This window comes from Sus scrofa, chromosome 1 (assembly GCF_054392235.1).
Source record: "Sus scrofa isolate SSC_HxYL_T2T_F1_AM1 chromosome 1, Sscrofa_HxYL_maternal_Yorkshire_Landrace_v2.0, whole genome shotgun sequence".
NCBI lineage: Eukaryota > Metazoa > Chordata > Mammalia > Artiodactyla > Suidae > Sus > Sus scrofa.
Genome location: NC_139383.1, coordinates 87,128,368 through 87,155,540, shown reverse-complemented (window position 1 = coordinate 87,155,540; position 27,173 = coordinate 87,128,368). Strand labels below are relative to the sequence as shown.

Here is a 27,173-nt window from a genome sequence, read left to right as displayed (position 1 = left end):
ATATTCACTTAACACAAATCATTCCACCATCTTTAATCGATAAAGCAGAATATTATTTGCCATTTTGCTTCAAATGTAGTATCTTCACTGGTGAACACGAGGGCAGGCAGTGAGAGGGTGCAAAAGCATTTTCTTAGAAACAGCTGCCAAACCGCGGTTTTTCCTCAGGGTGGGGAAAAGCCTTCCTTCCCTTCCCTCCCTGGGACAATGACAAGTGGCGGCCGGACTCCGAGGGAAACGTGCCTCCCAGTGCGAGTAAGTTGGTGGCCTGGGCCTGCGCGGAAGGGGACATACTAGTCCGCGAGGAGTAACCCTGATACCCTGTACGCTCCAAGGGGCGCGGGGGCACGCGGACCCCGCCTCCCTGACCTGAGCGTGGGTTTGGGTGACCGGATGGGACCCAGCGGCCCCTGCCCTTTGCTGCCCCCGGCGACGTCCGGTCCTGCGTGTGGCCACCTAGGCCGCTCCCGCCGCCAACTGCGGGCAAGTCCGGGCCGCCTGGGGCCCCGCCTGCGTTGTCCCCGGCCCGGAGTGACACCGGAGTTGGTACATACGGGTCTGCAGCGGAGGCGAACAGGGAGTGAGCGCTATTTTAAACATGGCTTTCCCTCTACCGGGGCCTCAGAACCATTGCCGCGCACCCAGCGTGGGCCCGGCCCCCAGGGGAGTAACCCCCACATCTCCCCCTACTTATTTCCTTCCTTCTCGATCTCCCTCCGCGTGTACTTGGTTCACCCCTCTTGCGGCTGTTCCTCCACGCTAACCACAAGCTGGCAGTTTGCAAAGAGGAAACTCCCCTCCGGGAAAGGGGGGGGGGGGGGGATGAAAAGCGCTTTGGCTTCTTGCTCGAGGTTGAAACCATTCCGTCCAGAATGAGTTTTAAAAGAGGGGAGGCTGCTTCGCTGGAGAGAAAGTAACATTCCCAGATCGATGAGGGCGGAGGGAGGGCCAGAGGGAGGGAGCAATGTTTGCAACAGGCATCTGAAAACAAGCGTGAAGAAGCAGAGATTCACAATCCCCAAGTTAACTACCGAGTGCATTCCGCACAATCCATCGCAATGACAAGGTTTGCTGTTAGCACAATTTGAAGGCCTTCGAAATCTTTTTTTGGTAAGACTTACCTTTCTTTTCGGCATAATGACTGTGTTCGTGCAGCTAAAAAGTAAAGCGACGGGCTGGTACTGCTGGCACGGCCGCTGGATGCTGCCGCCGCCGCCGCAGCTGCTCACGCGCAGGGCACCGCGTAGCCCGGCCTCCCGAACCCAAACCTCCGCGGCTCCCACCGGGGGCCCTCTACTCGCTCGCCTCCCCGCTCCTCCAATGAGAAGCCCCGGCAGCCGGCCGCGAGGCCTCATTGGCTGCGACAACGTTCTAAATTCCACGAGGGCACGCCCACCTCCGCGCGCACAGTACGCGCAGTTGTAGTTTCCACTTCACCGACAAATCTGCCTGGCGACTGAGCATGCTCAGTTCAACTAGTAACCCCCCAAGCCGCAAGATCCTGGAGTTTCATTGTTTGGCTGCTCCCTATTTGGATTGTATCAGTAGGAAGTGGGGGCTTTCATAAGGAGGAAAAAGAGGACACATTAACTTTATAAGGTAATTGTATTCATAGCAGGCACTTGCTATATTTCCTGTATAGCCTTGTAATGAATGGTATATGATGGAGAGCGGGAAGAGTTTGGCAGTCGACTCCTAAGTGTCTCCGTTTCCCCTTCCAGTTATCTACTGACAATAATCCCCCCAAATCTTTAGGAATAATTTCCTGAAATTGATTACAAATCACTCGCTAATTCAGCCACCTTTAAACTAGGCTTGAAGATGAATAGAGTATGTTTGTTATGGAAATTTGAAGAAGGCTGAACAAGGCCAGAACGGATTATTTTGTATTTGAAATATATTTAAATATACATGATTAAATGTTCCTCGAAGTTCTGCAAGGTATCAAACAGCCCCTGTAAACACTTCTGAATTTATTTTATGAAGTAATTCTTTACCTGAAAGACTTCAAGGAAAGAGAGCTACAAATCAGTATCCTACATAAAAATCAGCACAACAGTCTTGAACAAAATTTTAGTAAATCTAATAACTATAAATGAAATGTAAACTTAAAACATTGTGAATGACCTGGAACTTACATAATATTGTACATCAACTATACTTCAGTGAAAAAGTTTTTTTTAGTAAATCAATCCAACAACATTTAAAAGGATAAGACATCGCAATCAGTGAAGTTTATGCAGAGAATGAAAAATTGGTTTAACATCTTAAAACCAATGAATGTAACTCTTCGTATTACAGAATAAAGGAAAAAATAACAATACCATCATTTCGACAGATACAGGAACAGCAATAGTGAACTGTTCAGCAGACTGCGGTAACTACATGCAATAAAATACTATTCAGCTTAATAAAAAGGAACAAAATATTCTTACATGGATGAATGTCAAAATGTTATGTGAATGAAGTCAAATACAAAAGACCATGCTGAATAATTTCATTCATATGAAGTCATTTTAAAAAAGCAAATCTAGGCACGGTTAGTTTCATAATCGTATTAGAAGGCAAAAGTTACGTTATAGGAAAACCTAATGAAAACTTACAAATATGGCCCAATCCACTTTGGTCACGCAGAGGCTGCAAATATAAAACAACATCATCAAGTAATTAATTTTAATGTCCGATGTTTTTCTTTAGTAATTTTCAGAATAATGAATTGATATCCTAGAAGACTCCAGAAGTGGTCAATACTTTCTTTCTTGTCATATTTTTAGGAACTCATGTATTTTTTTATATATATTTGGCATGCTTCGATCCATTGCCGTTATTACATTTTTGATACTCGTATCACCCCAATATGAAAGACTCTTTTCAAATTAGTGTCTATGTACTTTTGACATGATCCCCATTGTCTCTTTTTAAAAATTTCATTGAAGTAGATTTACAAGGTTGTGATAATTTCTGCTCTACAACAGAGAGATTCAGTTATACATGTATGCACGTCCATTCTCTTTCAGATTCTTTTCCCACATGGATTATCACAGAACACTGGGTAGAGTTCTCTGTGCTATAAAGCAGGTCCTACGTTGGCCAGTCAATCCATACACCACAGTGTGCATATGCCGATCCCAAACCCCCAGTCCATCCCCTGCCACCTGTCCTCTTTGGTAACAATACGTTTTTCAAAGTCTGTGAGTCTGTTTCCGTTCTGCAAATAAGTTCATTTGTGTTCATTTTTTAGATTCCACATATAAGCAATGTCATATGGTGGTTGTCCTTTACTGTCTAACTTCACTTAGTATACTTTCTAGGTCCATCCATATTGCTGCAAATAGCATTATTTCATTCCTTCTTATGGCTGAGTAATAATCTGTTATATATGTGTACCACATCTTTATCCATTCCTGTATCACAGGATATTTAGGTTACTTCCATGTCACGACTATTGTAACCAATGCTGCAGTGAACAATGGGGTGCATGTATATTTTGAATTATGGTTTCCTCCAGATAGATGCTGAGGAGTGGGTTTGCGGAATCATACGGTAATCCTACTTTTAGTTTTGTTTTTTGTTTTTGTTTTTGTTTTTTTGTCTTTTTTGCCATTTCTTGGGCAGCTCCTGCGGCATATAGAGGTTCCCAGGCCAGGGGTCAAACCGGAGCTGTAGATGCCGGCCTACGCCACAGCCACAGCAATGCGGGATCTGAGCCTCGTCTGTGAACCTGTGACCTACACCACAGCTCACAGCAATGCCGGATCCTTAACCCACTGAGCAAGGCCAGGGATTGAACCCGAAACCTCCTGGTTCCTAGTCAGATTCGTTAACCACTGCACCACGATGGGAACTCCCTATTTTTAGTTTTTTGAGGAATCTCCATACTATTTTCCATAACTGGAGAGAGTATGAAGAAAATGGACCCTCTTACACTGTTGGTGGGAACGTAAGTTGATCCCAATTGTCTTTGATAGATTCCTTGTTTTCAGGTATTCAGTGGATCACAATATACTCAAAAGAACTGAGATGAAACCAGTACTTTGCTTTAGAACTGGATAGAAAATTTGAAGTTTATAATTTTACCATGGTAATTTATATGAAGTTGTTTTGGAAGAGAGTTAATTGCAAAGTGGCTTTTTAAAAAAAGCCAGTGTGGGAGTTCTCACTGTGGCTCAATGGGTTAAGGTAAGGACCTCAGGTTATCTCTGTGAGGATGAAGGTTTGATCCCTGGCCTTGCTCAGTGGGTTAAGGATCACATGTTGCCATGAGCTGTGGTGTAATGTGCAGATGCATCTCGGATCTGGTGTTGCAGTGGCTATAGCATAGGCCTACAGCTGCAGCTATGATTTGCAGCTATGTTAAAATATATTATATATATTATACATAATTTATGCATAATTTAAATTTAAACAGCCAGTGAGGACGTTTTAAAATAAATATGTGTGGGAAGGATGCTGGGTAGCCCTTGAAATCTGGGTTGAATTGTTGTTTTTCTTTCTGGAGATAAAAAGCTATCATAGCCAAGGTGGGACTAGGGTGATTTTTTTTCTTCCCTCTGTGATGAAAAGTGACTCATGGGAGAGTTCCCATCGTGGCTCAGTGGAAATGAATCTGACTAGTATCCGTGAGGATAAAGGTTCTATTCCTGGCCACACTCAGTGGGTTGGGGATCTGGTGATGCCATGAGTTGTGGTGTAGTTTAAAGAAATGTCTTGGATCTGGTGTGGTTGTGGCTGTCGCTGTGGTATAGGCCGGCAGCTGTAGCTCCAATTCGACCCCTAGCCTGGGAACGCTGCAGGTGTGGCCCTAAAAAGCAAAAAGAACAAAAAACCTGACTCACTCGAGGTTGGCTTCTTCAGTTGGTATTTTTCAAGGCTAACTACTTGGTCAAACAGCAAACACAAGTGTGACTGTCTTTAGTGCACATAATTAAATGGCAGCCACACAAGAGAACCTTGCTAGTTGGACAAAGAAGGTTGATTGTGGGGGCTGTAGATCATTTTTGTCCCATAGTTCATTTACAAGTGATGAAAATAATGGGTTTAGTTGTGAAATGAATAATAACATTGGTCCTTTTTACTATGAAGTAGGCTGTACCTGCCTGAGCAGGACTCTAGGGAAGAGAAGGTTCACCCTGTGCCTTCAGTAGCCTTCCAGGTCTGGGAAAATGCCCATGGACCTCTGCTGGCAGCTGTAAGAGTAAGAGGAGCAGTGAGGTGACAAGGTAAACACACCTGGGCAGAAATGAGCATCCACATACAGGACATCGAGGAGACCAACCTGGTTGGAAAAAAAAAAAAAAAGACTCGTTTCTTTATTGGTATATTCTGCTGAGTGTTTCTCTTGCTTTGAAATATCCGCCTCTGTAAGACTTCAGAGTCTTCTCTATAGACCATGGCTGCTGTCTTAGCCAAGACAGACAAGGGATAAATGAAGAGTTACTATCTGAGAACGGAAAAAGGACAAATGAGTGACCAAACCTCATTTCCAATGCTAACTCATCTCCCCTTCTTTCCCGCTCAGAATGGTTAGAATCTCACACCTATCCCAGCATTTTTCAAACAGCAAGATCAAGTCATGTATGTTCCCATGACTGTCATTAAGGAAGGTGGGGGAAGGGTGAAGGGAAAAGAAAAAAAAGAGCAGAGCTCATAAAATAGCAGACTGAATTTCACATAGCAAAGATCAATAGCGTTTTCATAAAGTGTTTCAATTTTCCATACATTTCCACATAAACTCAAACCACACATGTACCATTATGTGGAATGTGTGGAGGGTGTGTGTGTAGATGTGGGGATGTATGGATTCTGCACTGCAACTTGAAATATATTTTTATTTATGTGGTTTGATCAATTGATTTTTTTTTTTTTTTGCCCTTTTAGGGCTGCATCTGGCAGCATATGGAAGTTCCCAGGCTAGGGTTCCCGTTGGAGCTTCAGCTGCCTGCCTACACCACAGCCACAGCAATGAGGGATCTGATTTGCCTCTGTGACCTGCACCACAGCACACGGCAATGCTGGATCCTTAACCCACTGAATGGGGCCAGGGATCGAACCCACGTCCTCAGGGATGCTAGCTGAGTTCATTACCGCTGAGCCATGACAGGAACTCCTTGTTTTATTTTTTTCTGGCTGCACCCCCAGCATATGGAAATGTATTTTTAATATAGGTCTTGGTGAAAAAACCTTCAAGCTATTGCACAGCCTTCATGAATCTTATGGATCTTGGGGGCTCCAGCAGTTTCTTCCTCTGGAAGAAAGGTACCTGGTCTTCAAACCTTGAAAGGAAGTTTTGAAGGGAAGGGATCACTTGCAAGTCACCTCCCTCTTGATCTGTCCCTCCTTCCCGCTTTCACACAGGCCCAGGTGGACTTTTGCTCTAAATAATGGGAAACTGTGGAGGAATCAGAACTCTAATCTATCTATTGTTGCATTTGATAGCTCTGTGATTCCAGGATAAGTTATTTCATTCAGTAAATAGGCCAGAGAATCCTAAAGATGAACAAATATGAGGTAGCAAAAGAATGCTCGTGTGTGTGTGTGTGTGTGTGTGTGTGTGTGTGTGTTTGTGTGTGTGTGTGTTTGTGTGTGTATCAATCAAGTCTCTGATTTGACTGGGTGCTAACTTTTGAAGAGACCACATTTAGTTCTTACAAAGTGACTAGGACAGTCCAAGAGCCACTCGTCCCACATCACAGGAGCTGCCTGAAAATAATGCAGATTCCCAGACCCTAAACCCAGTTTACCGAATCAGAATCTTTTATGGCTGTTCTTGGGAACCCATGTTTCAAACAAGCTTCTCATGTGATTTTTATACTAGAATTTAAAAATTCTTTTTTTATGATTTTTATTTTTGCCATTACAGTTGGTTTACAGTGTTCTGTCAATTTCTACTATATAGAAAAGTGACCCAGTCATAAATATATATATATATATATATATATATATATATATATTCTTTTTCTTACATTCTCCTCCACCATGTTCCATCTCAAGTGACTAGATGTAGTTCCCTGTGCTATACAGCAGGATCTCATTGCTTATCCACTCCAAATGCAGTACTTTGCATCTATTAACCCCAGACTTCCAGTCCCTCCCCCTCCCCCTTGGCAACCACAAATTTCTTCTCCAAGTCCTTGAGTTTCTTTTCTGTGGAAAGGTTCATTTGTGCCATATATTAGATTCCAGATATCATATGGTGTTTGTCTTTCTCTGACTTCACTTAGTATGAGAGTCTCTAGTTCCATTGGTGTTGCTGCAAATGACATTATTTCATTCTTTTTATGGCTGAGTAGTATTCCATTGTGTATATGTACCACATCTTCTTAATCCATTCATCTGTTGATGGACATCTGGGTTGTTTCCATGTCTTGGCTATTGTGTTCACTATTCAGTGCTACAGTGAACATATGGGTGCAGGTATCTTTTTCAGTGAAAGTTTTGTCCAGATATATGCCCAAGAGTGGGATTTCTGGGTCTTATGGTAGTTCTGTATTTAGTTTTCTGAGGTACCTCCATACTGTTTTCCATAGTGCTCATACCAATTTACATTCCCACCAACAGTGGCCATTCTGACAGGTGTGAGGTCATGCCTTAGTAGTTTTGATTTGCATTTTTCTAATAATTAGTGATGTTGAGCATTTTTTTTTCATGTGCTTGTTGGCCATCTGTATATCTTCTTTGGAGAAATATCTATTCAGGTCTTTTGCCCATTTTTCAACTGAGTTGTTTTTTTGTTTTGTTTTGTTTTTTGCTATTGAGTTGTGTAAGTTGTTTGTATATTGTAGAGATTAAGCCCTTGAAAATTCTCTTCTAGTCCTGAATTCTGACACTTAAGTTGTAATGATGTTTATCTATGAAAGCTTCTTGATATCTTATGACACTTCCAAAGCAGGAGCATAATTCTGTGGGTGAAATTTCTCTGCATAGACCTCACCTTGTGTTGTGCTCCATCTCCCCCCAATTCCAGTTTTGCCAGACATTACCTTCCTTCTCTAGTTTCAAGGATCCTGAATGGAGATTAAAAACATCCCCCCTCAAATGTAAACTGGTATAACCACTATGGAAGACAGTACGGAGACTCCTCAGAAAACGAAATATAGAACTACTAAATGAAGTAGCAATCCCACTCATGGCATATATCCAGACAAAACTAAAATTCAAAAGTATACATGCACCCTTATGTTCATAGGAGCACTATTCACAACAGCCAAGATATGAAAACAACCTAAATATCCATTGACAGATGAACAGATTAAGAAGATGTGGTACACATACACAATGGAATACTACTCAGCTGTAAAAAAGAATGAAATAATACCATTTGCAGCAATATGGATGCAACTAGAGATTCTCATACTTAGGGAAGTAAGTCAGAAAGACAAATATATGATATCACTTATATCTGGAAACTAAAATATGGCACAAATGAACCTATCTAAAGAACAAACACAGACTTACAGACATGGAGAATGGATTTGTGGTTGTCAAAGGGGAGATGGGAAGGAGTGGGATGGATGGGGAGTTTGGGGTTAGTAGATACAAACTAATACATTTAGAATGGATAAGCGATGAGGTCCTACTGTATAGTACAGGGAACTATATCCAATCTCCTGTGATAAAACATGATGGAAGATAATATGAGAAAAATAATGTATATATATATATATATATATATATATATATATATATATATATATATATATATATATCTATGACTGGGCCACTTTACTCTACAGCAGAAATTGACACAATGTTGTAAATCAACTATCCTTAAATTTAAAAAAAGAAAAACAAGAAAATAGAAAGGATAGAAATTTTAAGGAATAAAACAAAACAAAAAACTTCCCACTTCCAGATCCTTAGAAAAGCACCTGCTCCCAGCTTCCCAGGCAGCACTGTAGGCAGCTCCTCAGTCCCTGGCAAGATTCAATTCCCTGGCCCCACATCCTCAAAGGAAATTAGGTTAGCCTGAGCCAAAACCCTCCAAGCCACACCCTTTCAAGGCTTTATGATTTCAGTGATTATACAAGCATACCTTGTAACTACATCAGTAAGGAGGGCCAGCATTCTGGGGTCTTCCAACAGGAACCCACTTTTTGTTTTTCCCCACCTCCAATCACATTTAATCTGTGTGCAGATTCCTTACCCCGACTGTGTTTTATAGTCTTTCTACCCCTAGTCCTTTTCTGGTACAATTTCTGTGTTATTTACCTTTCCTTCTTCTTGTTTGCTCAAGCCCACAGGAGTGTAATTAATTTACTCTTGGTAGTTCCTAAGTGACTATTAGATGTGAATTAGCCATGCTCTATAGCTAGAACCAGGGCTTGGTTCTCCCATCCCTGCAGGCTAGGCTGTTCGCATGTGCCAAGAGCCAGGTTCAAGGAGGTGAAAGTTAAGGGAGGGAAGTTCCCAAGGTTCAATGTGAGGCCAGCAAAGTAAGGACACATCCCATCTCTGTAAGAGAAAAGCCACAGGCTTTCAGGTGCCCAAGACCAGTTGGGGTGGTCGTTGGGTCCCCAGACTGTTCTGCATTCTTTTAGACTTTGCCATGGCCATGCACTCCCAGACAGGCCCACCCCTGCCCTTGTAGCTGAGATCTTGGCACCCATTCCTGATGTCTTCTGTGTTTCCTTCAAACCCCAGAATCCCTGGGAGCTTGTAAGATGCATCCAGTGGCCCCATTCCTGTCACTATTCTCTGGGGGCCTGCCTTTCATGGCAGATCAAACCATTTCCTTTTGTCAATGACAGCAACGACAACAACAAAAAAATCCAGGTGTAGAGAAGTGAGAATCAAATGAATCATTCCGGAAAAGACCATATAGCAATTGGAAATGATTTTCAGGTTAGCTTAGTTAAGAGCTGTTTTACATAATGGAAGATAATGTGAGAAAAAGAATGTTTATATATGTATGACTGGGTCACCTTAGTGTTCAGCAGAAATTGACAGAACATTGTAAATCAACTATACTTTAAAGAAAAAAAATTTTTTTTTTTTTTTTTAAAGAGCTGTTTTGGAGTTCCCGTCATGGCGCAGTGGTTAATGAATACAACTAGGAACTATGAGGTTGCGGGTTCAATCCCTGGCCTTGCTCAGTGGGATAAGGATCTGGTGTTGCCATGAGCTGTGGTGTAGGTCGCAGACGCGGCTCGGATCCCACATTGCTATGACTCTGGCGTAGGCCGGTGGCTATGGCTCCGATTTGACCCCTAGCCTGGGAATCTCCATATGCCATAAATGACTTTGCCAGGGTAGAATGGTTGCTGGCCACAAGGTCATGAATTTTCACCCCGCAGTTGGAAACTAGCCTGAAAATGTGCCATAATTTTTAAGGCTGCTTTTATGGAGGGTGTTTGTTGTTGTTGGAGAATGAGATTGTGCTGTTCCCACAGAAAATCTTGTCCTTTCCCCCTTTCCCTTTCTTACTCCCACTTCTGCTCTCCAGTATCTTTAGCAGATGGTTTCTTTTTGCTAGTTTGTTTTCTAAGTAATTCAATTTACCTCTTCATAGGTCAAATTTTTTTATTTTTTATTTTTTTTAAATCTTTTTCTAGGGCCGCACCCGCAGAACATGGAGGTTCCCAGGTTAGGGGTCTAATCGGAGCTGTAGTCACCAGCATACACCACAGCCACAGCAACGCGGGATCCGAGCCACATCTGTGACCGACACCACAGCTCACGGCAATGCCAGATCCTTAACCCACTGAGCAAGGCCAGGGACCAAACCCGCAACCTCATGTTTCCTAGTCAGATTCGTTAACCACTGAGCCACAATGGGAACTCCCCAATTTTTTTTGTCTGTTTGTTTTAATGATTTTAAAAATAAATTCCTGGAGTTCCCACTGTTGCTCAGCAGTAACAAACCCAGCTAATGTCCATGAGGACGCAGGTTCTATCCCTGGCCTTGCTCATTGGGTTAAGGATCTAGCATTGCTGTGGCTGTGGTACAGGCCGGCAGCTGCAGCTTCAGTTCAACCCCTAGCCTGGGAACTTCCATATGCCATGGGTGCAGCCCTAAAAAGCAAAATAAATAAATAAATAAATAAATAAATAAATAAATTCTTGTCAAAGCCTGGAATTTGCAGTCATAAGGCATGGATTCAAATCCCAAGTCACTGAGCCCTGCTCACATTACTCAATCTCTTTCAACCCTGATTTCCCTGTTGTAAAATGAAGAAAATACTGTTTATCCAAGGCTGATGACACTGCCCGTCACCTGACCAATACTCACACTAGTTTTCTTCCTTACTAGCAGGATTCTGATTTTGGCACATTTTGCCAAGTTTTTTGGCTGAACCTTTAGTTTTCCGGTTCCCCAGCAGAGCGAGGGTGCTCTGTGACACTGTTTTGGAAGCGGAGGTCATGAGGTCGGAAGGTAGACGTCACCTAGAACAGGGCTGAGCCAGCCCACTGCTGCCTTCTGCCCTTGTTCCTCCCCTCTCCCTTCTGGAAGTTGCTAGAAAGTTCTGGAAGTACATCAGCTCTCTTGTGTCGGTGAGGATGAGGGCCCCAAGTTTAGGATAAAAGAGAAGAAAGAAAAAAGACATCTGAGTCCCTGTACTGGTCCTGGATTGCTCCGTCCACACTGTTTATTATGTATGGAAAATAAACACCATGCCAGTTCAAGCCACTGTCACTGGGTATCTGTGACCTGCCACTGAATACAGTCCCTAACTGATACATGACCTCGTAGAATTGGTGTGAGAACAGAAGAAGGTAAACTGTGGGAAGGCCCATCTGCCTAAAGCACGGTACTTAACATATTTTGTTTGATCAAAGTATATTATCTTTCCCCATAGATTATAAAAGAGCCAGAAAAATGTTAGCTATTCCTGAGTCCCTAAGGGCCTGATTATGGACATCTAGTGTAAACATCTTCAAATTACTTTAAAGTAGCCAGGGGTGAAAATGATAAACAAGCTTTATTGTTGCTGTAGCATGCGCTGGCCTACACTGTGGCCTACTGCTGTGTGTTAAGGGATGGCTGCGTTGGCTTTCTCCTCAAATTCATCTTTGCTGTGGTGTGCCTCCCGCTACTGTAGATGCTAGAATCTAAAAACCACATCCCAGGAGTTCCCTGGTGGTACAGTGGTTTAAGGGTCGGGCATTGTCACTGCTGTGGCTCATGTTTGATTTCTGACCCGGGCACCTCTGGTTCTGGGCAGGATTTGGATTTGGCCAGTCATGATATTTAGATGCAGAGGTTTAGGAGGAGGGCACACTTAGCCATGTCTGCTGTGGCTGCTACTTTGCATCTTCCTATGACAGTAGCAGCAGAGATGCTGGGCACCAGCTTTGTGGGTTTTGAGAGGCAGGCTTTGCTGCCTCCACCCTGTGGACATAGACTGTAGCAGGTGTGGTGTGGACCTGGCAGCAGTGGTGGCTTCTGGATTGAGAGAGTTTTCATCCTCAAGGAATCCTGACCCTCACTAGTGGATTCCTGATTGCGGGAGAGGCCCAGCACCTTGATGACCTTCTGGGGCTGTGACTTTGGGAGACTTTTCTGAAAGTTCAACAGACAGTCTGTTTCTCTGGTCCCTCCAACTATCCATGAACCATTGGATCCTTGAATCTCTCTCTTCCTCTTTAAATTAGATACAGTGGGTTCTATTCCCTGAATATGAACTCAGAACTGTAGAGCTTCTGTTAATGCTGCTTACCAAATACTTCCAGTGTTTGAAGGCACCCTCTCTTCACCTGGACCTGTGCTTATGGGAGCAGATGTCGAGATGGAGACTGTGTGTGTCCTTGATTGACCACAGTAAATAGGTTCTTCTGAGACCCTTCCATACCTGGCACAAGAGATGAGAAACCTTTTATTTACACTGCTGATAGTTGGGAAGAAATTTATCACTGCAGGATTATCTATCTTATCCTGAAATGATACATAACTTGGACCCTAAGAGTAAGGTGCTGCTTTAATAATAAAATAAACCCTAAAATATGTGGCATCAGCTTAACAGCTGGTTAGAGCCAATCAAGGAAACTGAGGATGGGAGGACTGGAAAGCCATGTTTCCTAGTGGAAAACATTTGGTGAAAGTGTTGCCAGCATTACATTGGAAGGTAAAAGGCACATTTAACTTTAAGGAAGAGACTGAAAACAAATTAGTATTTTTACTGTTTACTTGGTGGCTTTTGGCTACATTTGGCAAGATATTACAAGAAAGATATGTTGAGAGAATTTAGGTCAGCTGAGAACGATAATCAAAGAGAAAGAGAGGCTACAAATTCAAGAACTTACAAGGCTGGAAAAGGCAACTTCTCAACCCAAAGGATAAAGATAAAATTGATGTTTCAAGCAAAGAAGCCTATTAAAAAATCCAGCTTTGCAGTGATCACAGAGCATGGATTTGGGCGTGGTGGCCTGAAATTCCCTTCAGTTGGGCCCAATGGCTTGAAAGATTCAGGGGAAGAGGTGCAATCTCACAGCTAGTTTTGAGGAACCTACAATTAGGGAAGGAGGGAGAGAGGCAGGCACTGGGGCAAGAGAGCAGAGAAATATGGCAGAGAAGCATGTGTAGAAAGGTAACCTGGGAGTAGGTAAGAAGCCAAACAGGTTTAAATTTTGAAAACAGTTTTAGTGTTCAAAGAGGCACCAACTGGGATTAAATGCAGTTGTGACTATTTGGGACTTAAAATGACCCTCGGATTCCCCATCAGAGATGGGCAAGAAGTATGCTGAGAAGACTACTCAACCCCTAAAGCAAGTGAAGTCATTCCAGGGTATCCACCGGGCGTGGATTCCAGGCCCTCTGTGGTTACTGAACTCAGCTGGATGCTTAACTCCACATAGGATGGTGTAGAACGCCGGCCCTTCTGATCCACAGCTGTATTGTAACCCCAGATTCGAATTCAGACTAACTCTGTATCTTTCAGTGCCTGCTTCAGAGGTTTAAGGACAACAACGGAAAAGGAGGAGTCTCACAGAGGGAAAATCCGAGGCCCGTGGAGACAGGGGACCACCTCCTAGAAAACCTAGATGGATCCTCATCAGGGACAGTTTCTCGCCCGTTGCGTGGGGAGCGTAAACCTTCTGCCCAGGCTAATATCAGAAAGGTAACGGGCCAGTGACTGCCATGGGTTTCCCATTCTTCTTATTTTTCATGTGAGTGTTTATTAAAATTATCTTGATCCTGCCTCACCGCTAGAGTGTGTGTGCGTGTGTGTGCGCGCTCGCTACCTTTGGAGGAGGTGGGTCTCTGGATCAAGAGGAGGTGCACAGGGACCTGTGGGAGAAGCTGCTAACACATCCCCGCCCCACACCCCATGTAAAGAATTCGCATCCTCCTCCGGAAATCCTGGGCTGTGAGCGTGACGCTGTCCCAGAGTCGATTTTTCTAGAAAGGGGATGAAGGAATGCATTTTGTACGCAGGAAGGAAGGTGAAAGAAATATACCATGCCTAGGGGAAGAGATTGTAATAATAATGCTGTTCACCAAACATGTTTGCTCTACTGCGAAAGGGCCCCTACTAGGATTATACCTCTCCTCCCCCTACTCTTAAAGTCAGGCTTAGTGACTTAACTTGTTCTGCTAATTAAATGTGAACAGAAGTGACTTGTAACTTTCCTGAGCACCATCTTTCAAAATGGTGGCTAAAAAATGCATACCATGCAATTCACCGTCTTAGTCATTTTTAAGTGTGCAATTCTGTAGTGTTAAGCATATTCACATGAATAGGACTGTGAAACATAGCTCCTGAACTTTTTCATCTTGCAAAACTGAAACTCTGTACCCATTAAACAACAAACTCCTCTTTCCCCTCCCAGCAGCTCCTGGTAACCACCATTCTACTTTCTGTCTCTATAAATCTGACTACCCTAGTTGCTTCTTAATAGGTAGAATCAGGTGGACAGTATTAGTCTTTTGTGGCTGCTCTTTTCCTTAGCATAACGTCCTCAAAGTTCATCCATGTTGTAGCATGTGATATGCTAGCCTTCATTTTTAAAGGCTGAAGAATTTTATTTATTCATTCATACATCAATGGACGTTGGGTTTCCTTCCACCTCCTGGCTATTGTGAATAGTGCTACTCTGCTGAGCACCACATTTTTTAAGTCAGTGAATTTTATGACATTTATAGTTGTACTATGATCATCACAACCCAATTTTATAGCATTTCCATCCCAAACCCCCAGCCCACCCTCCCACCCCCAACCTGTCTCCTCTGGAAACCATAAGTTTTTCAAAGTCTGTGAGTATCTGTTCTGCAAAGAAGTTCACTGTGTCCTTTTTTTAGATTCCACATGTACGTGATAGCATATGATGTTGGTGTCTCACTGTCTGACTGACTGCACTTAGCATGATCATTTCTAGGTCCATCCATGTTGCTGCAAATGCCGGTATTTCTTTCCTTTTAAATGGCTGAGTAATATTCCATTGTGTACATGTATCACATCTTCTTTATCCACTCCTCTGTCGATGGACATTTAGGTTGTTGCCATGTCTTGGCTATTGTATATAGTGCTGCAATGAACACTGGAGTACACATGCCTTTTCGAGTCATGGTTGTCTCTAGCTAGATGTCTCTGGATAGATGCCCCAGAGTGGGATTGCTGGATCAAATGATAATTCTATTTTTAGTTTTTTGAGGAATCTCCATACTGTTTTCCACAGTGGTCATACCAATTTACATTCCCACCAACAGTGTGATAAGGTTCCTTTTTCTCCACACCCTCTCCAGCATTTCCAGCATTTATTGTTTGTACACTTTTTGATGACGGCCATTCTGGCTGGTGTAAGGTGGTACCTCAGAGTAGTTTTGATTTGCATTTCTCTAATAATTAGTGATGTTGAACATCATTTCGTGTGTTTTTCAGCCATCCGTATGTCTTATTTGAAACATTGTCTGTTTAGATTTGCTGCCCATTATTTTTTGTCTTTTTGTCTTTTTAGGGCTGTACCCACAGCATATGGAGGTTCCCAGGCTAGGGGTCCAGTCGGAGGTGTAGTCGCCAGAGCCACAGCAACATAGGATCTGAGCTACATCTGTGACCTACACCACAGGTCACAGCAACACTGGGTCCTTAACCTGCTGAGCAAGGGCAGGGATCGAACCCACTCCTCATGGATGCTAGTCAGGCTTGCTAACCGCTGAGCCACAATAGGAACTCTGATCTTCTGCCCCCTTTTTGATGGGGTTGTTTGTTTTTTTGGTATTGAGCTGCATGAGGTGTTTATAAATTTTGGATATTAATCCCATGTCAGTTGCTTCATTTACAAATATTTTCTCCCATTCTGTGGGCTGGCTTTTCATTTTATTTAGGGTTTCCTTTGCTGTGCAGAAACTTTTAAGTTTAATTAAGTCCCATTTGTTGATTTTTGTTTTTATCGTCATTACTCTAGGTAATCAGAAGATATTGCTGTAGTTTATGTCCGAGAGGTTCTGCCTGTTTTCCTCTAAGAGTTTTATAGTATCCAGTCTTATATCTAGGTTTTTAATCCATTTTGAGTTTATTTTTGTGTATGGTGTTAGGAAATGTTCTAATTTCTTTCTTTTATATGTAGCTGTCCAGTTTTCCCAGCACCACTTATTGAAGGGACTGCCTTTTCTCCATTGTATATTCTTGCCTCCTTTGTCATAGATTAGTTGACTGTAGGTGCGTGGGTTTAATTCTGGGCTTTCTATGCTGTTCCACTGACCTATATTTCTGTGCTGAGTACCAATTTTAAGAGCTAGCGTGTGAGCCAGAATGGCCGTCATCAAAAAGTGTACAAACAATAAATGCTGGAAATGCTGGAGAGGGTGTGGAGAAAAAGGAACCTTATCACACTGTTGGTGGGAATGTAAATTGGTATGACCACTGTGGAAAACAGTATGGAGATTCCTCAAAAAACTAAAAATAGAATTATCATTTGATCCAGCAATCCCACTCTGGGGCATCTATCCAGAGACATCTAGCTAGAGACAACCATGACTCGAAAAGGCATGTGTACTCCAGTGTTCATTGCAGCACTATATACAATAGCCAAGACATGGCAACAACCTAAATGTCCATCGACAGAGGAGTGGATAAAGAAGATGTGATACATGTACACAATGGAATATTACTCAGCCATTTAAAAGGAAAGAAATACCGGCATTTGCAGCAACATGGATGGACCTAGAAATGATCATGCTAAGTGCAGTCAGTCAGACAGTGAGACACCAACATCATATGCTATCACGTACATGTGGAATCTAAAAAAAGGACACAGTGAACTTCTTTGCAGAACAGATACTCACAGACTTTGAAAAACTTATGGTTTCCAGAGGAGACAGGTTGGGGGTGGGAGGGTGGGCTGGGGGTTTGGGATGGAAATACTATAAAATTGGGTTGTGATGATCATAGTACAACTATAAATGTCATAAAATTCATTGACTTAAAAAAAAAAGAAGCAGTGTATGGTTGACCATACTCCCTTTTCCTGCTTCAGTGTGCAGAGGGGCACACATTAAAATGAGTTTTGCTTGGAGTTCCCATTATAGTTCGGCAGGCTAAGAACCAGACTAGTATCCATGAGGATGAAGGTTAGATCCCTGGCCTCACAGGGGGTTAAGGATCTGGCATAGCTACAAACTGTGGCTGTGGCTCCGATCTGGCATTGCTGTGATGTAGGAAACTTCCATATGCCATGGGTGCAGCCCTAAGAAGACCAAAAAAAAAAAAAAAAAAAAAAGATGAGCTTTTCATTGCTAAAATGAGTGGTTCTCTCTGCTGACCTGCACTGAACATGGGCAGCGAGTGAGAAATAAGCCTTTGTTATTTTAAACCACTAAGACATTGGGGTCCTTTTTTTTCCCAAATGAAAACTGATAAGGTTTTAACTTTTAAAGTTAAAATTCAACTCCTGTAAAGTTTGTAGAGAAAGGTATTGATCAGAGGCTCCCATTGCATACCTGCATTTGAATCCTATACTTTTGTTGTGCTATACTTCCTTCTTGATGTTTTGTTTTGTCTTTGTCATACTCATGACTTCTCCTTCTTTAGCTGCCCAAAGCCTGGAGAAGTTTCAAATCCCTTTTTCTCATTTCCTAGCCATTTATCCTGATTTCTGTCCTTTGGATTGGCAGTGTCTTTGCATCCTGTGTATTTGATAGGGGCAGGTTTGAGCATCCAAACCCCCTGGTAACAGAGGCTAAGAAGATAGAAGTTAATTTCCCCCTCAACTAACCAACACAGGGTCAATATGGTAGCTCCTGATCCCCTAGGATGTAATCTCTCTTCTTATGACTCTGTCGTCCTCCTTATGCAGCTTCTCTGTCACATTCTAGGCTTCCTGATCCAGCTTCCCTGCTCGTGTGTGCAGTTTGGCCAGCAGGAAGGATAAGGAAAAAGGGAAAGACATGCCCTCTCTCTTCCAGAAGCTGCACATACCACTTCCGCTTACATCCTATGGTAGAAATTCAGTCACACCAGCCATGGTCTGGGAAATACAAACTTCATTCTGGGCAATGAGGTTCCCTGGTTTCAGTAAATAACATGGATGTCCTACTTCTGAAGAAGTGGGAAACGGCTATTAAGGTATTTGCCTATGGTAGGCAGAATCATTGTCCCCCAAAGATACTGACATCCTAACTCTCAGAATATTCCTGGGCATAGGTTACTTTTTATGGGGAAAAAAATGACTTTACAGCAAGAACCTTGAGATGGGGGAAATTATTCTGGATTATCCAGATGGGCACAATCTAATCACATGAACTCTTAAAGAACTTTTCTTGGCTGTGGTTTGGAAGGCAGGTCAGAGAGATTGCACATGAAAAAAGACTCAACCTGCCGCTTCTGGATTTAAAGAAGAAGGGACCATGAGCCAAGGAAGGCAGGTGGCCTCTATAACCTGGAGAATGCAAGGGAACAGATTCTCCTCCAGAGCCTCTAAGAAGGAACGCCTTAATCCTGGCCCAGTGGGACATGTTGAACTTCTCACCCATAGAACTGTAAGTTAATACTTTCCTGTTGTCTTAAGCCACTAAACTTATGGTAATTTGTTATAGCAACAATGGAAAACAAAAACCCTAGCATCTCAGCCACAAAACTCTCCTTTGGTGACTCAAATACCTGTGCCTAATCTTTTCTTCACACATAAAACAGATTCAACTTCTGTTCTAGAGAGAAACCTCTCAAATCCCATCCATCTTTTCCATTTACATTGTCCAGCTCAAAGTCCAGGACTTAAGAAGCTACTCAGCCCTCTCCATCAGGCACAGATGTAGCCGAGTTATCTGCTCCCTGAATACCTGCTATATTGGGACTCAGTAGACAATACTCAGTCTCTAGCTCTGAGTTCCTTGATGGGCTCCTCTGGCACCCTGGATGGCAAGGTCTTTGCTCCAGGAGGATCTCCCATGCTCACTTTCCCACAAACACCCCGACTCTGCCCTCTAGGAAGGTCTTCCTTGTGCTTCATCCTCCAGGGCCAAAAGGAAGTGGGCATTGAAAGAATTTGTACCATTTTGGTTTCCCACTTCTTCCTGTTCTGGGGTAGAGTGCCCAATGATTGCTTTGAAGGTTAAACAGTTTGAGTTTTTCCAAGTTTGCAGTTTCTTTGACAATATCCTTCTCCCCAAGGCTTGGTAGACTTTGCATTTATTTGCCTTCAGTCAATACCATTGGCAATTAACAATGGCCAGATGTTGTTTGGATATAATTATTAAGCCTTAAGATTATTATTTATACCTTAAGATTATTAATTAATGAGCAAATAGAAACATAAAGGTGTTGGACTATGACTGTCAGCTTCACAGAGACCCTAATGGGTTTTGCTTTAATGGTCTACCTCATGAAAATTAATAATGGGCATTTTAATTGGCAAAGTTCTGCAAAACAGAGGTGCCAGAGCCAGAATGACCTGCACCATGGCCAGCTTTCCCACAAATACATCCCTTTGGCTGTCTGGGGGACCAGGTGCCAAGACAGTCTCAGATCCAACCACGTAATTCTAGATATAGTGAAATAGGCTTTTGGTCTTCTCTTAATGATGGGGAAAGCCTTCAATATTTTGGTTAAGTTCAGAAGCACTTTTTATGTTTCATTGGCCTGTTTCCCAGTAGACATGAAAAAGGAGCTTAGAGAGCTTAACTTATGCCTTTGGACTTGAAGGGAAGCTTTGAGAAATGATCAGTGGTTTCCAAAGATGTATTTTTGAAGCTTTAGGATGAATTAGGTTATAAATAAACCAAATCTTATTTACATAGCAAAATGAGTATATTTTTTTCCTCTTCAGATTTTTTTAAACTCAGTTTTTGGCTAACACATCACTTTCTTTAGTTAGTGTACAAGAATCCCCTCCCTTCAGGGAAATGACCACATAGTGGAACACACAACTTTAGAAAGACACTTTCTCTGCCCAGCTCTGGGCCTTTATAACCTGTGCTTTACACAGGGCCGCCTGACAGAGACAGTAGAAACCCCTAGATCTTTAATCTAGTCTGGTATTTTACACTATTTTGACTGACATCTTTCGTTAGATCAAAGAGAAAAGGCTCTAATGAGACTTCATATCTGCTTTGGGACCTAACAGGCAACCATGAGAAATTTTAGTTGGAAGGTGAGGATCAAGTGACTTTACATAAAAGGATTTGATGAATCTTTGCCTTACAGTCTGAGCATCAGCCTTGTTCTCAGCGTTGTGACACATTTCTAAATATTTCATTTTGGCTCCCTTTCTGTCCTGAGACCCCCTTCAGAGTAACCTGCCTATGTGTCACTATCCTTTTTTTTTTTTGGCTGCCTACAGCATATGGAATTCCTGTGTCAGGGATTAGATCTGAGCCACAGTGCAACCTAAACCACATCTGCAGCAACACAGGATCCTTATTCCAGGATGGGGAGCCAGGAATTGAACCTGTGTCCCAGCACTCCCAAACTCCGCTGATCCTGTTGCACCACAGTGGGAACTCCTCTGTCACTATCTTTAAACTGGAGAAGGAATCCTCATCCCAGATGCTGATGTGCCAGTCCTTCCTTAAAGGTTAAAATCAAACAAAATCCCTGTATACTATTGATTTTTTTCCCTTTATCAAAACAGCAAAAATTAAAACAAGTAAACAAATGGCATTCTACTTCAGTTAGAAAGCTGGGACAGTCACATCCATCTTTAAATTAATTGAACTAAGAAAATTCTTTTTAAAAGAGGGTTGTTGAATGCAAAGAAGTCTAAAGAAACTAAACCTCAGAGAGGGAACAAATCCTGTGTGTGTGTGTGGTGTGTGTGTGTGTGTGTGTGGTGTGTGTGTGTGTGTGTGTGTGTGTGTGTGTGTGTGTGTGTATACATATGATAATAGCAATGTAACTGAATATTATCAAAAAATTCACTCAAAAGTGTTATTTTTCCACCAAAAGTATAATAATTAACAATTAATTTCACAATTATTTAGTAACAGCTTTTTAAATATTTAAGTTCATTATTGAAATATAGTTGATTTGCAGTTTTACTTTAGTATAATATATGCTGTATACAACATGGTGATTCAGTATTTTTTTTTTCTTTTTAGGACTGCGCCTGTAGCACATGAAAGTTCCCAGACCAGGGGTCAAATCGGAGCTGAGGCTGCCAGCCCATGCCTCAGCCGCAATGCCAGATTTGAGCCACCTCTGCAACCTACACCACAGCTCATGGCAACGATGCGAGATCCCCAACCCACCGAGCCAAGGCCGGGGACTGAACCCACATCTTCATGGATGCTAGTTGGGTTTGTAACCCTCTGAGCCACAATGGAAATTCTGTGATTCAGTATTTTTGTAGACTATCCTCCATTGAAAGTTATTATATAATAATGGCTATATTTTCCTGTGCTGTGTAAAATTAACTTTTGCTGGATGTGAGAATATAACTTCTAGTTTAGCTGCTAGACAGTCATGCCAATATTGTTGACATTTTTCTTTTCAGCACTTGACATAAATAAAAGAGTATCAAATAATTTTGTCAAGTTAAATAATAAAAGAGAAACAGTTTTTATTTCATTCTCAAACTCCTGCTTACACACAGAAGCATGAGGAGCAAACATAAACAGCATTAATGAGGCCAACAGCAGCCCATGGCCATGCACAGACCACCCCTCGCAATGTGAGACCCAACAATAGAGCAGGAGAAAGTCCTCAATTCCCAGCCTTCCACTAGCCATAGTTCTATAGAACTGACCCATCATACATTTTGTGTACCTTCTATGAATTCAATGTCAAGCTACCTATGTGATACTCCTAAAAACCAAAACCCCAACAAGAGAAGTTAAATACTAAGAATAAGTTTTTGTTAGGTAGGGTTGAGCTTTAGCATGCTACATGTCATTGTAATATTAAGAGCTTTTTGTTCTTTTTGTTGCTTTTTTTTTTTTTTTTTTTTAATGGCTGCACCATATGTAACATCCCAGGCCAGGGACTGAATCTGAGCCACAGCTTTGACCTACACCACAGCTATAGCAATGCCTGATCCTTTAACCCACTGCACCACAGCAGGAACTTCAAGTTTTTTTAAACATTTCCCAGAGAACAATTTTTGTCCTGTTTGATGCGGTAGTGCCCCACTGAGAATGCATCTGTAAATGAATTTAAACCACTGATAGAAAAAATGGATGAAATGAATATTTGCAAGAAAGATATAGTTTCCCTTGAACTATAAAATTTTAAAAAAGATCGGGTGTTTCTGTTGTGGCTCAGCAGTAACAAACCTGACTAGTAACCATGAGGATGCGGGTTTGATCCCCGGCCTCACTTAGTGGACTAAGGATCTGTCGTTGCCATGAGCTGTGGTATAGATTCCAGACATGGCTCAGATCCTGCATTGCTGTGGCTGTAGCACAAGCCGGCAGCTGCAGCTTTAACCTGGGAACTTTCACATGCCAAAGGTGTGGCCCTAAAAAGAAAAAAAAATTGTTTTTAATTTCTTAGATGTAATTTTATATGTACAAGGGACAACTGCCTCCCCTTTAAAATTTTTTCCCTAGGTTGATAACACAAGTCAGTGTCCCCAAAACTCACTTAAAAAAATTCATTTTGGAGCACACTTTTCCAAGAGACTTCAGGGATCATGCAATGATGTCCAGCCTGAGATCTCTGAATAATTACAAAAGTAGTTATGGGTGTCATGAGCTATTTTCAGTATATCAAAATGCCAAGACAAAAATTTATACTCTTGCTCAGCTTTTTCCCCCCAATGTGGTTATAGGTCTTTGTTCCATAAAAACAGAACATCAGATTGTTGCTTAATTACCTGATGAAACTGACCTGTCCTTATAGCCCAATCACCTACCCTGCCCTCTCACTCCCAACACTTCACTCCTTTATGTCACTACCATTTATAATCTCCCTTAGAGGTTTGTCAGAATTTTTAACAAAACAAACAAAAATGAAACATTAATTATTGCTCACTAAGTGACTCTTTCTAGACACAATATTTTGAAGCACAAGCTCTCCATGGTTAAAAGTTATTAGCAGGAGGGCTTAGTGGTGAAAATGTTTCAACTATTGATCTGGTTTAACTTTCTATAGAGGTTTAAAGAGGTCAAATGCATTTTCCAAGGTCATGCAACTGGTTAATGATGGAGGCAGGACCAAGTTCCAAATTTCTGGTCAAAATCTGTCATGCTTTTCACTACGTTAGTGTGTCCTCAGAGTGGACGGCATTAAACACTTGGGCTGTGGGTAGCATGAAGGGCATTTTCTATGGGCAGAGGTTAGTGGCTGCCGTCACACCCCCAGGCTTGTGAGAACTACTTCTGCATGCCTGCCTGTGTGCCAGGGCACTGTCATCAGCCCAGACATAGCAGAAGGCTTGGAGGCAAAATACTACTGCAGCACAGATCCCTGAAAGCAAGCTCATGTTGTCCGTGACCACTGAGTTGTGCTGTGATGATTCTGGTTCACAACCAAGATGTCCCCAAGGCTCTGCAGGTCCCCAGGATGCCATATGAAGTATCAAAGAGTTATTATGCTTGGCACAGTTGTAGCATTTACTACATATGATGGCCTTGTTTTTTGGTTTTTGTTTTTGTTTTTTGTTTTGTTTTGTTTTGTTTTGCTTTTTTAGGGCCACACAGATGGCATATGGAGGTTCCCAGGCTAGGGGTTAAATCAGAGCTGCCTGCATGGGCCCACGCCACAGCCACAGCAATACCAGATCCAAGCCACGCCTGCGAGCTATACCACAGCTCACGGCAATGCTGGATCCTTAATCCACTGAGTGAGGCCAGGGATCAAACCTGCGTCCTCATGGATGCTAGTCAGATTCGTTTCTGCTTAGCCACAACAGGAACTCTATGATGGCATTCTAAGGTGACAGTGTGACAACCTTCAATCAAAGACAATTGTTGGACTTGAAAATAAGTTTTCTGGAATACAATTTAATAGAAGACTCAAGGTCTAGGGTCATAGTGCTTGTTTTTATAGTTTACATTTGTCATAATTGTTTTACTTTTGCCTCAGCAAACCTCTGCTGACTGCTATGGTATGGCTCTCATTGATTTCTTTTTTTACATCTTTGAACTATTCAATCTTTGGAGTTCTTTAAAACAATTCATCATTTATGCATTCGTTTAATATGTTCATTGAGCACTTACTATGCACCAGATTTATGCCAGATACTGGAGAGACACTGGTGAAAGAACAGATATAAAACTTAGAGACTATAGAACTGATAGCACAAATAAATATGAAATTACAGCTGTGATAAGTGTCACTGAAGGGGGGGTATGGTGATATCACAGTTTATTCAAGGCAGATTTGATGGAATTGGCGATAAAAGAATAGGATTCCTTGAGGAAGGAATGATTAAACAAAAGTATAAAGAAATAGCCTTTAGATAGGCAAGGAAAGCAGAGAAGAGGCTTCCAGCAGAACAGCATGTACACAGAGGGTGGTTTAATGAAATGATGGCCAGTATTGCTGAAGGATGGACAGAGTCTGAGGTTCTTATATGAGATGATATGAGTCAGGACTGGGCATTTGCAGGCAGTGCTAGGCATTTGGCTTTATTCTGAGCGCTCTTGAAAGAATTGACAGAGGTAGGGTGATCAAGATTCATGTTTTGGAAAATCGTTCTGTTCTGTGAGGAACAGACCAGAAGCCAAGGAGATACAGTAGAGCCCTCTTATCCATGGGGTTAGATTCCAAGACCCCCAGTGAATGCCTGAAATCAAAGCTAGTACTGAACCTTCTATATACTATGCTGTTTCCTATTCATACATATCTAGAATAAAGTTTTGGTTATCTCTTAATGTGCTTAATTTATAAATAACTGACAATAAATAATGTTAGACATAAATAGTAATAAAATTGAACAATTATAACAATATACTGTAATAAAAGTTATGTGAATGTGGTCTCTCTCAAAATGTCTTATTGTACAAACTTAAAAGTTAACTAAGCACTTTTGCAGTTGGAGGTGGCAGAGCAAAAACAGCATGAATTTCTTTTTCCTTCTTCACGATTTCATGGATAGAAGATTTGTTCATACTGTAGACCTTGGAAACTTCAGCCTATGATTTTTTTTTCTTTCCTTAATAGTTCGAGAACTTTCACCTTTTCATTTAGAGGTAGCACTTTATGTTTTCTCTTTGGTGGATCTGAATTGCCAGCATCATACTCTTGTGCTTTGGGGCCATTATTCAGTAAAATAAGGGTCCTTTGAACACAAGTACCAGGGATAGCTGGTAACCAAGAGGATTACTAAGTGACCAATAGGAGAGAGATTCACTGGGGTGACTCACAGTCTGGACTGGACAGAGCAGGATGGAACGAGATTTCATCAGGCTACTCAGAATGATGCACAATTTTAGATTTTGGTATTGTTGATTTCTGGACTTTTCCATTTAAAAATTTCAGGCTGAGGGTAACTAAAAGCATGGAAAGTGAAATCCCAGACAAGGATGGACTACTGTATTGAGATCTATGAGGAGGTTTTTTTTTTAGGAAAACATATTAATTGTTCACTGGGAACAGAAAATAAAAATCTTAGCTATTGCAGTGGTTTGTGATGCTCCAAAGTTCGCCTAACAGATAGAATCTTATTCTTTATTATTTTATTTCTCTCATTTAGGTTTTGGCATTGTTTTGAGTTTTCACATGAGCAGCAGTGGCACTGAATTCATGGAAGATACACAAAATATATGCAAGATCGGTGCTGTGTAGCTAAAGGAAATACCTAGCTGTGACTGGGAACTTTCTCTTGCATGACTATCCAATCTTGAATTCATATTGCAAAGATGCCCTGAGCATGGCTTTGAGCTGCTATTGGCCACCTTGTAGATATTGTCTATGGTATTTTAAATATTTTTTAAAATGATAGCTGATTTACAGTGTTCTGTCAATTTGTGCTGTGCAGGAAAGTAACCCAGTCATACATATTTTTTTCTTTTTCTCACATTATCCACCATCATGTTCCATCACAAGTGGCTAGACATAGTTTCTTGTGCTATACACCAGGATCCCATTGCTTATCCAGTCCAAATGCAATAATTTGCATCTACTAACTCCAAACTCCCAGGCCATCCCACTCCCTCCCTCTTGTCAAACACAAGTCTGTTCTCCATGTCCATGAGTTTTTCATTTTTCTTTTTTTTCTATAGATAGGTGCATTTGTGCCATATTTTCAATTACAGATATAGTAATATTGTACAGTATTTGTATTTCTCTTTCTGACTTACTTCCCTTAGTATGAGAATCTCTAGATCCATCCATGTTGCTGCAAGTGGCATTTTTTATGGCTGAGTAGTACTCCATTGTGTATACATACTGCATCTTCTTAATCCATTCATCTGTTGATGGACATTTAGGTTGTTTCCGTGTCTTGGCTATTGTGAATAGTGCTGCTATGAACATAGGGGAAAGTTTTGGAAACTGGAAAGTTTTGTCTAGATATATGCTGCTATGAACATAGGGGAAAGTTTTAGAAGTCTACAAAGTTTTCTCCAGATATATGCCCAAGAGTGGGATTGCTGGATCTTATGGTAGTTCCATATTTAGTTTTCTGAGGTACCTCCATACTGTTTTCCATAGTGGTTGTACCAGTTTACATTCCCACCAAGACTGTAGGAGGGTTCCCTTTTCTCCACACCCTCTCCAGCATTTGTTACTCGTGGACGTATTAATGACAGCCATTCTGACTGGTGTGAGGTGGTACCTCATAGTAGTTTTGATTTTCATTTCTCTAATAATCAGTGATGTTGAGCATTTTTGCATATGCTTGTTGACCATCTGTATATC

The 27,173-nt window shown here is 41.7% G+C and overlaps 1 protein-coding gene and 1 long non-coding RNA gene across 6 annotated transcripts in view; one reads left to right on the top strand and one right to left on the bottom strand.

Annotated features, from left to right (window-relative positions):
* HMGN3 (high mobility group nucleosomal binding domain 3) overlaps nucleotides 1–5,298 on the bottom strand; it is a 37,008-nt gene extending 31,710 nt beyond the window's left edge. For 3 of the 5 annotated variants that reach the window (XM_005659421.4, XM_005659422.4, XM_005659423.4), the window contains exon 1: nucleotides 1,122–1,233. In XM_005659421.4, the coding sequence (XP_005659478.2) occupies nucleotides 1,122–1,136 (15 nt within the window). In that variant the 5' untranslated portion in view covers nucleotides 1,137–1,233. Of the gene's footprint in view, nucleotides 1–1,121; nucleotides 3,619–4,771 lie in introns of those variants that run through there. The other 2 variants (XM_084981322.1, NM_001244502.1) reach the window with 2 other exon arrangements.
* Nucleotides 202–25,289, top strand: LOC110260719 (uncharacterized). The gene is made up of 4 exons (XR_014807859.1): nucleotides 202–255; nucleotides 13,875–14,054; nucleotides 18,713–18,913; nucleotides 21,470–25,289. It is a non-coding gene; the product is annotated as an uncharacterized LOC110260719 (long non-coding RNA).
* The last annotated feature ends 1,884 nt before the right edge of the window (nucleotides 25,290–27,173 follow it).